General features: G+C 36.1%; 1 protein-coding gene and 1 non-coding gene across 2 annotated transcripts; one reads left to right on the top strand and one right to left on the bottom strand.

Annotated features, from left to right (window-relative positions):
* Nucleotides 1–860: 860 nt before the first annotated feature.
* LOC150034509 (uncharacterized) lies at nucleotides 861–2,177 on the bottom strand. Its single transcript, XM_090316763.1, has 2 exons — nucleotides 2,082–2,177; nucleotides 861–1,487 (listed from the first exon to the last, which is right to left on the bottom strand). Exons 1-2 carry the CDS (start codon nucleotides 2,175–2,177, stop codon nucleotides 861–863), a joined length of 723 nt encoding a protein of 240 aa, XP_090172889.1.
* Nucleotides 2,178–2,446: 269 nt separating this feature from the next.
* Nucleotides 2,447–2,553, top strand: LOC120084342 (small nucleolar RNA R71). The gene has a single exon (XR_005483702.1). It is a non-coding gene; the product is annotated as a small nucleolar RNA R71 (small nucleolar RNA).
* The last annotated feature ends 8,555 nt before the right edge of the window (nucleotides 2,554–11,108 follow it).

Raw genomic sequence — 11,108 nt, 5'->3', positions numbered from 1 at the left:
AAAGTTGTTTTTTCTTAATCCTCGGGTGTGATCATGATGTGGTTGTACCCCGCATAGCCATCTAGGAAGCAGAAGATGTGATTCCCTGCAAATTTGTCCAACATTTGATAAATAAATGGCAAGGGAAAGTGATCCTTCTTAGTCGCTGCATTGAGCTTCCTATAGTTCATACATATTCTCTAACTTGTAACCATACGCATTGGAATGAGTTCGTTATTTTGGTTGGGAACTACAATCATTCCGCCTTTTTTGGGATGTATTGCATGGGACTGACCCATGTGCTGCCTGAAATAGGAAAAACAATCCCCACATCCAACCATTTAATGACTTCTTTCTTGACAACTTTCTTCATCGCAGGATTGAGCCTCGTTGGTGTTCAATAGAGCTTTTCTTTCCATTCTCAAGTTTAATTTTGTGCATGCAATAGAATGGGCTGATTCCCTTGATATCTAGGGTCCATGCCCATCGCCTTAATGTATTTCTTCGAAAACTTTCAGAAGTGCATCTTCCTTTTCTTCTAAGAGTGTTATTGAAATAATTACAGGTAAAATATCGTTCTCACCAAGGAATGCATATTTCAGGTGAGTAGGGAGCGCTTTCAACTCTAAAATTGGCGATTGCTCGAGCAATGGCTTGATTTTGCCTTCTCGATTTTCTAAATCCAAAGGTTCACAATTCCTTTGCATCTCTTTTATCGTATAATAGGATTTAAATCTTGCATTCACCTTATCCTTCAATTTTATCACTTCATTAATTTCAAATTTCAGCCTACAAGGCCAATCCTCTTCCAATTCAACTGCTTGGCATGTGTTGGTCTCATCAGGATATTCCATCGCCTTAAGAATGTTAAACTTCATCTTCTAACCATTAACCTGCATGGTGATTTCACCTTTATACACATCAATTTTGGTTTTTCCTATGGATAAGAAAGGTCTTCCCAAAATGATAGGTACATCTTTATCAGCTTTGTAGTCCAATATAGTGAAATCAGCTGGCAAGATGAATTTCTCCACCTTCATGAGCACATCTTCTAATTTTCCCTCTAAATGTACCAAAGAATGGTCTGCCAGTTGCAAAGTAACCATTGTGGGTACAAGTTCTCCCATTCCCAGTTGCTTAAAGATTGATAATGACATGAGATTGATGCTAGCTTCAAGGTTGCATAGGGTTTGGCCTATGTAAACTCCTCCAATGGAACAGGGAATGGTGAAACTCCCTGAATCTCGCATTTTAGGTGGAATACTTTCTTGTATAATTGTGCTACATTCTTGTGTCAGTGTGACGGTCTCATAATTTCCTATTTTTCTTTTCTTTGAGATGATATCTTTTAATAATTTGGCATAAGATGGCATTTGCTCCAACGCTTCGATGAGTGGAATGTTAATATGCAACTGCTTTAACACTCCGAGGAAGCGTTGAAATTGGTTTTCATCATTCTTCCACCTCAATCTTTGTGGGTATGGAGGGAGTTGCACCTCATTTGATGCCTTCGATGTAGAAGTTTTCGTAGATGAGTCTCTGCGTTCCTCTTGATTTTCATGCGATGGTATCTATCTTTCCTACACTGGTTGCTTGTCAGTTTGTTCATAAAAAAATTGTCTATGCACTTCATTAGTAAGCTTGATTGATTTTTCCTTTTGATCTTCCTTCATTATGCGACCACTTCTCAGTGTCACTGCGTGACATTGTTCTTTGCCTGAACTTCTCGCTTAGCAAGGAACTTCAAGAGCCTTGTGGTCTATTTTTCAATTCCCCGACGATCTGCCCCATTTAAAGTTCAAGATTTTGAATGGATGTTGCTTGACTTTGCAGAACCACCTTATTTTTCTATATGTATTCTTTTAACATATTTTCTAAAGGTGAAGTTGTTGGTTGTTGCGATGAGCTTGATGCCTGTTGGTTTCCATTCTGTCCTTGATGGAACCTAGGTGGTCCATCTCTAGGGCACTATAATGGTTAGTGTGTGCTTGTTAATTTCCACCCCAAGAGAAATTTGGGTGGTTTCTTCAACAAGGGTTATAGGTATTCGAAAACGGGTTATTTTTGACAAAACAGATAGATTATGGGTTACATGGGCATACCTCAAATGAGTGAGCTTCTTCGCAGAGAACATCATTAGACATCTGAGTAACCGTATTCACTTGCCCATTTCTGACGTCAGTTTTTGTCATTGTCATTGCTTGCAACAAACTAGTCATCGCATTCACCTATATCTGTTGTAATGCAACATCATCGTTACAATGTGCATTTCTTCCTATCTTATTCAATCTTGAACCATATTTACTATCCTTCTAGTCCTCATGGTTCTTTGAAATGTGATCAAGAATGTTTTTGGATTCAACATAAGTTTTATCCAATAAACTGCCTACTGCGACAACGTTTACAGTAGTTTGAGATGTTGAATTCAGGCCATAATAAAAAAATCTTCATTTGTAAACAATCAGAGAGTCCATTATGTGGACAATTTCTTACTAGCCCTTTAAACCTCGCCCATGCATCGCTTAATGTTTCATTCTCTTCCTGTTGAAAATTTGTGATTACCCTTCTCATTTTTATGTTTTCTATAGGTGGATATTTCTTCATAAATTTTTCCATGACTTGTTCCCATGATGTGATTTCACCAGGTTCGAGTGAATAAGCCCACTTCCTGGCATCTTCACATAGTGAAAATGGAAATAAGGTGAGCCTAACTTCTTCAGGAGTAATGTTGGGGAATACAACTGTGTTGCAGATTTCGATGAAACTTCTTAAATAAGCATGAGAGTCTTCACCTCATCTCCCTTCAAATTGTTCAGTTGTCTGAATCATCTGAAGCATGACAGGTTTCATTTCAAACTTGGAACCATCTAGTGTTGGATGTAGAATTCCAGGTGAGAAATCATATAGAATTGGCGAAGCATAATCCCTGATGGGTCTATTACGATCATTAGCTAGAAAATGGGGTTGGCAAGAGCATCCACATTATCATTGGTTACTGCATTTGGCTCTTCTGGATTGTTTCGCTAATATTCCATCTTCTGAGCTTTTTTCCTTCGTCTTCTTTTCTTATTTGCTCTTCTTCTTCTATGAAAGGTCCTCTCGATCTCTAGGTCATATACTAGATCAGGTGTTGATTCTTCACTCATAAAATGTTTGTACCTTTTTCAAAAATTAGGGTACAATACGCCAAAAACCGAGACTTGTGAAAATCAGAAACAATAATCTTAGCGCAACTTAGTTACCGCAATCCCCGACAACGACGCCAAAAGCTTTGTCGATTAATTGCTATGTAATATCTTATAAACACATTTTTTTACCTAAGTTAGACCCAAATATAAATCCAACTAGAATCCTAGTGAGTTCAGGGTCGAACTCAGGGATTGCGTTCTATCAATGCATTGACAATGATTGTCTCGATCTTGATGCAAATTGTTTGTTAAATATGCAATGAGTTTGTTCCTATTCTATAGCTAAAAAAATAGTGGTGGATGCAATAGGAATCACAATCATAAGTAAAACAACCTATGCAAGGAGATATAGATTTTAAATGAATATAGATAGGGTTGAGAAAAATATTCACTAACAATTCCTAAGTAACTGCATAAATCATGCATTCAAGCAAATCACTCGAAAATCATAACCTACACTTCTCAGTGTATTTAGCCATCATATCCTATTTCTAGGATGCATGCGATGAGTATTTGATGCAAGATATCTCTTTATTTCTAAAGATAATCTCTTTTTGTTTTATGCAGTCTAAATCTTTTGCTTTTTCAAACATAGATTCATTCTATTTAGGACAATTTTTCGACTTATTCAAATAGTTTATAAAGCATAAATAAAACAAGTTGAACACACGATTAAGCTTTACTTAGTTCATCTTACTTGCAATGTTTCTCAACCCATAAGGAAATTAGTTGCTCATGGTAGAAGATGGAAAGATAGATAAACGAAATACTATAGATGCATTCATATTGACAAAAGAAGTTTTTCAACGTCTTACACAATATAAATAACAACAATAGCAGAAAGACATAGAGATAGAATATCAAGTCGTAGGGTGCAATTCCTTGCTCTTTCCGGCTCTATAGATGATTGCTTCACAAGATTGTGCTGAAGGTGAAGTCTCCCTTTTGTTTTTCGGAAGAAATCTTAAGTTTTCACTCAAGATTTCATGAGGGCTCAAAGGAAGGTGTTTATGAAGTGAGAAATTGTGCAGAGTTTCCTCCAATGTCTTAGCTATCTCCTTTGCATGGAAATCTTGTTGAGTATTTATAGGCGTCAAGGAGCACTTTTTCTTCTCTCACTAATGATTGTACTGACAGGATGCATTAATTTCCATACCCTGATGCACCCCTGCTTCGCGTCAGAAGTTCATTGGCTCTGCCATGAAGCTTTCTTAACAACTACCGACTTGCTCTCTAATTTGACGTCCACCACCAATGCATCATGTCACCTTCTATCACATGAGGCTATGTTTTCAAATATGTGATTCCAATATTGGCGTTAGGAATTCCTTTGTGGTGATGCCTTGTGATTACATAAATAGCTTTCCTATGGAAATATTTCCAGCATTTAGATGTTGGAAGCAGAGGAAAAGAGATAAAGATAGAATATCAAGTCGTGGGGTGAAATTCCTTGCTTCTTCTGGCTCTGTAGATGACTACTTTGCAAGCTTGTGCTGAAGGTGAAGTCTCCCATTTGTTTTCCAGAAGAAATCTTAAGCTTTCACTCAAGATTTCACGAGGGCCCAAAGGGGAGTGTTTATGAAGTGAGAAATTATGTAGAGTTTCCTCCAATGTCTTGGCTATCTTCTTTGCATGAAAATCTTGTTAAGTATTTATAGGCTTCAAGGAGCATTTATTCCTCTCTCACTAATGATTGTACTAATAGGATGCATTAATTTTCATACCCTGATGCACCGCCTGCTCCACATCAGAAGTTCATTGGCTCTACTGTGAAGCTTTCTTATCAACTACAAACTTGGTCTCTGATATGACCTCCACCGCCCATGCGCCATGTCACCTTTTATCGCATGAGTCTATGTTTTCAACTATGCGATTCCAATGTTGGCGTTAGGAATTCCTTTGCAGTGATACCTTGTGATCTCATAAATAGATTTCCTGCACCTAAAAATCACGAGTTTTATATCTTTCATGGATTGTGAGATTTTGTATGCATGTGATCGCATGATATAATTGATTTCATGAATTTCTTACCAAATTGTCACATTTTCCAAGTTTTTTTCCTAATTGTTCTAGATAAAATAGGTAAAATAACTTGTATTTCTACAAGTTATCTACTGATATAAAACAATGGCTAGTGGCCCAATTCCAAATGAAAGATTTTGGAGAGACTCTTCTCATCCAAAATTAATTATTGAAGCCCGCTCCTCTCAGTGACTCTCATTCTTGAGAATAACGAGGATTCATTTAGTGGTGATGTTCAGTTTAGCTTTACATTGTTGTGTTTGTTGTTGCGTTCGTGTGTTTTGTGAGGCACGTACGAGTTATTCGTGTAGTAGATCGGGAGAGGATTCGTGAAGAGTTTTGTCTTCAAGAGTAAGTTCTTGATCCCTTCTTCCTCTCCAACTATGCCAACATGCTTAAAGTAATTTGTGTTTATCATAGGTTTCCGTCCTCTGTATTTTATGTTCTATAAAATTAAAATTGGGACTCCGAACTTTCTACTACGAGTATTCACGTACTCTTTCATGTGGGTCATTCCACTAAAGACTCGCAGTTGCATTCTTCGCACTGTAGATATATGTCTATGTCTATGAATATAACCAATTATCAGTAAGTTGACCCTTTACAAATTACTCGTAATTACAGTTGAATCAAATTACTATTTTACCCTTATAATTACTTCTTACTTCTTAAGTCCCACTGATCTTCTAATAAACAACCTATTTATGGTCCTACCATAAATAAATCCCTATCAGGCCAATGAATGGGAGAGGCCCCTTGTTCAAGACTCAGAGTCAACACTCAAAAGGGCAATTCATCTACTTCTCTGAAGGCAGGAAGGAGTAAACTTCATCTTGTGTAGCTATGTTCTTAGCTCCCTACTTCAACAAATTCCCAAAATGGTAGGCATATTGAGTTTGCGACATGGGCCATTCTCGCCCATACAAATCAAAAGACTATTCTCATAGACGGAAGTTCATAACTCACTTAAGATTGAGATCAAGTTACCTATGGTCATCCTATAAAATGTTAAGTCTCTTCAATGAACGATGTTATAAAGAGAGATCAATCATTTTATAGTCTGTTCTTATCTAAACTCTTTATACAAAATACCTCCACTCACATGCCTCCACATGAACAATTTGGATAAAATCGTTTGTAACACTTAAAATTATTATAACATTTACAAAGTGGGTCGTATCCACAGTGTCATCAGGATAAGTCACCCAACCTTATCCATATACTACAAGGCACATGAGATTTAGGACACTAATCCCAACATGTTTCTAGCTCTCCAATTGGTCTCGTCTCTAAAATGATAGGCTTATTGAGTTGGTGACTCGGGCCACTCTCACCCATACAAATCAAAGGACAAGCCTCACAGGTTTGGAGTTCATAACTCACTCAGGATTGAAATCGAGTTACATATGGTATATTAATCTCTTCAGTCAACAACGTTACAAAGAGAGATTAATGATTTCGCAGTCCAATCTTATACAAACCCATTGTATAAGATGAAAGACTCATTGAAGGTCCTTAAGCGGAAGCATGGGATCAGACCAAATATCCAAATTTTACATAACATAAATTTTACAACAAAAAACAAACAGATTATGCATTTAAAAGAAAAATTCAGTATGTTTTAAAACAAAAATTGCAGAATAGTAAAAGGGTTTAAGAAAACTTACCCTTGAAGAACTATTCTTCACGAGATTTATTCTCCAAAACTTGTCACGAACAATCTCGAACCCGCTAACCATCAATGAGGAAACCACCATGAATGTTTCTTCTGTATTCTGAGAATCCAGGAGTTTTGTGGGCTCTGGCTATTTTGGAACAGATGGTTTTTTAGAGTATTGAGAGGAAGAGATGATATTCCAATCTTCTCACAGAACTTTTCTGTGTATCTCACCTTGTGAAAAAATCACACACCAGGAAGAAGAAGTTAATTAATCCCTCCCAAAATGATTTTTAAAATAAAATAAAGTTAATTAATTTATTTCATAAATCAATTTAATATATATTTATATGGTAAGTACCTTCTCATATAATATATATATTAAACTCTACGTTATATCAAATATAACACATAACCTATAGATTCTTTATTGTATCAAATACAATATAACCTATAATTTCTATTCTCTCAACAATGGCATTTAATATAAATCTCATTTATATTAAATTTAATTATATGAATCAAATTTATATAATTAATATTTGAATCATATTCAAAGGTTTATTTCCTCTCAAATAAACTTTATATTATAATGTATCAAATACATTAAATTAATTATATCACATATAATTAATTTCCTCAATTAATTTGAACAATTCAAATTAATCCAAAAATTGATTCTCATTAATTCCCGTTGAGCTACAGAGAGGACCTTATGGACCTGTAGCTTGAAGCTCCAATAGTACGTAAATAATTAATTAAACTTCTTTAATTAAATTATTCACCATCCGTTAACTATCGGGCACTCCGCTAAAGATCGACAGTTACACTCTTCGCACCATAGATATATTTCTATGTCCATTAGATATAACCAATCAACAGTACGATGACCCTTCACAAATTGCTCGTAAGTACAACTGGGCCAAAATTACCGTTTTGCCCCTATAGTTACATCTAACTCTTTAAGTACCACTGATCCCTCTAATGAACAATAAATCATAGTCCAACTATGACCAAACCCCTCTAAGGCCAGGAGAGGGTGTGACGTCACATTGTTCAAGTCCCGAAATCAGGTCTTAAGGGAGCAATTTATCTACTTACCCCAACATTGGGGAATGAGTGAATTCCTTCTTGTGTAGTTGTGTTCCCAGCTCCCCAATCAGACAAATCTCCAAAATGGTAGGTTTGTTGAGTTGGCAATCTGGCCACTCTCACCCATACAAATCAAAGAACCACTTTCATAGGCAAGAGTTCACAACTCACTCAGGATTCGTGTCATGTTACCTATGGTCATTCTGGTGAAATGAAAGTCTCTATGAACGGCGTTATATAATGAGACTAAACATTTCGTGGTTCGGACTTACACAAACTTCTTTGTATAGAATATCTCTGCTCACATGTCTCCACATGAATTATTAGGATCAGCTCATTTGTAGCACTTTACAACAATTGTAATATCTATAAAGCGGGTCATACTCATAGTGTCACTAGGACTAGTATCCAGTCTTATCCATCTACTACAGACCATTTAGGTTATCACTCAAACATGATCTACCTGTAGGTCTGTACATACACATTTAAACTACAAAATCTTGGATGTTAGTTTATTGGTTTGTGGTTAATGCAACTATTTTTGAAATAAAACATCACATATTTTATTACATAAATAAAATGTTTGTACAATACAATTATAAACTATAAAACCCTACAAGATTTAGGGCATCAACCCCAACAAAAGATACCATTCACTCGCATGTCTCCACACGAATGATTTAGATCACATCATTTTTAACTCTTAAAAAGTAGGTTGTATCTATAATGTTATCAGGTTAAGGCACCCAATCTTATCCATACGTTATAGACCTTTTAGGTTATTACTTGAACATTATCCACCTGTATGTCAATTACATACTGTTCAAGTCTCATGAAATAACCTTTGATCTTTACTGTAATGGATAACTCATTATTGCATATTTAAAATAATCAACTGTTATGTCAAATAACTAACTAGCTACGAGGCTTTATGCATAAATCTCAACATTTACTAGCTGGATCTAAATTTTATTATATTTGTAAATTATTTTAGATTGTGCTATATCTGCAAATACTACAGGCTTGATTGCTATATAATTTTCCTTTAATAAAAAAAATAACAAATTACACTTTTGGTCTCTAAAGTTTGAGGTAGGTATCTATTTGATCCCTGTGGTTTCAAAAGAGTCACTTTTAGACCCCAAGGTTTGAAAAATAGGTTTAAATGGTCCCTAAACTTGTTTGACCGTTAGTTAACTAATGGAAAGATGAGGTGACACTTTTTTAATGATGTGATTTTTTTATTATATTTATACTAATTTTATTTTAAGTTTCTCCACCACTTTAAGCTATTTGATTTTATCTGAAACAGAGGACGATAGAGCATAAGGAAGAAGCGAAAGTGTCACAAAATTAGAATTAGGAGATACATCTTCAAACCCAACATTAATAAATGGAAGAGAAAGTGAGAAGTAAAAAAGCAATGGAAAAGGGATGGTGGAAGGAGAAACTGGGAGGCGCTGTAGTTATGGATCGCTTCAAGGCATGAGGAGAAATAGGGGAAGGACGAGCTTTCCTATAAGTACGACTGTCCAAATGGGTCTAGCTTGTAACTGACCAAGACCATATATTTTCAAAGAAAGGTGGAGAAGGAGGTGGAATGGGGAATGTTATGAGAACGATTAGTGGATTTGGGCTTAGGGGCAATGGGGCGATACCTGGATATGAACTTCGCTGTCTTTTTGGTGGAGGTGAAGGGAGTGAGGGTCTTAATCATGGTGGCGGTGGAGGGGGGAGGGGGTGGGGAGTGGGGAGTGGGGAGTGAGGAGTGACGATTGGGAGAAAGGCTAGATGAAGGAAGAAATGAGAGGAGAGGACAAATGGGGAGAACAGTGGGGTACCATCGTGTAAATTTTAAGCTTCTCTACCACTATAAGTTTTATGGCAGCCACCACCATGGAGCATTCTTCTCCCTATCTTCAAAGTGGAAAATGAAACAAAATTAATATAAAAATAATAAAAAAAAAATGCACATCATTAAAAAAGTGTCACATCATCTATGCCATATCACCTTCCATTTGTCAACTAACGGTTAAACAAGCTTGGAACTATTTAGATCTATTTTTCAAACTTCGGGGACTAAAAGTGTCTCTGTGAAATTTAAGAGACCAAATAGATACCTACCTCAAATCTTGGAGACCAAAAGTGTATTTTACCCTAAAAACAAAGATGCTATATAAGTTTAAATTATGGTCAGTTAATTAAAAATTAATGAATATACGCAAGAACATTCTTGGAATATAATACAAATTTAGGACATTCCTAGAAATCCTATGAAACAAAAATAATTATTTAAGATTCCTACAAACAAAATAATTATCAAAAGATGTCGAACATCTGTAATTTTAGACATTTATAATTACGGTAAAATAAAAATCCTTAAAAGGCCTTGTTCACACGAGGCTTCTGGAGAAATGCATTTCGTGGAGTTGAACTTTAGTTGGTGTTGATGTTGAGGTTGATTTGATGCGATGTAGTTCGATATCTAGTACTTGATCCTCTGATTCTCTCTCTGTTGGGTGGATGTGTTTGACTTGAAGAAGAAAAGCACCGAACGTTCTTGAAGTAGAAGTCTTGGAAGAGTGTTTGTGTCTTCAAGGTCTTTTTTCTTCTAGGGAGTCTTCTGCTTGTTGATGAATTCTCTCTGAGCTCCCTGAATGTAGAGTTGCCGACCCTTGAAATGAGAAGAGCTCTTCTATTTATAGAGTTTTCTAATGGGCCTCATGGGCTTGGGCCTGGTATTTGGGCCCAATTAATTGGACTTGAGCCTGACCTTTGGGCCAATTTTAGCATTTTAGGCCCAAATTAAGCTCATATTTGGGTGTAACTGGGCCAACGCCCAAATTATAACGTCAAATTAGGCGAAATTAATTTTACTCAACCCAATGCTCTTGACGGGAACACGTGACATCATCAGAATCTATCTTCAATTCCAATTTGGGATCCACTTCGACTCTTAACTGGTCCTAAATTTATTGATGTTGCCATTTGATCATTAATTTAATAAATGACGTGGTGATCCATGATTGGTCCAAAATTTCTCCTCCAATAAATGCCCATTTTCAAGATTTGTGCACAGATGTGGGTGAATGAATCTCGAAAAAGATAAAGCCGACATCGAGATGCAAGTAATTCGATCTTGACTTCGATGCTCCCAATTTAATTAAACC

Source organism: Benincasa hispida, chromosome 8 (genome assembly GCF_027475165.1).
Source record: "Benincasa hispida cultivar pf3 chromosome 8, pf3_genome.v1.1, whole genome shotgun sequence".
In the NCBI taxonomy this organism is placed as follows: Eukaryota; Viridiplantae; Streptophyta; class Magnoliopsida; order Cucurbitales; family Cucurbitaceae; genus Benincasa; species Benincasa hispida.
Note: the sequence above shows the minus strand (reverse complement) of the source record. Positions and strands in the feature narration are given on the sequence as shown.

Excerpts from the sequence above, each read along its gene's own strand:
- LOC150034509 (XM_090316763.1), bottom strand. The coding sequence starts at position 2,177 with ATGACAATGACAAAAACTGACGTCAGAAATGGGCAAGTGAATACGGTT. Across the intron at positions 1,488-2,081 it reads AAGAAGCTCACTCATTTGAG|GCATCAAATGAGGTGCAACT; the intron begins GTATGCCCATGT and ends TCTACATCGAAG.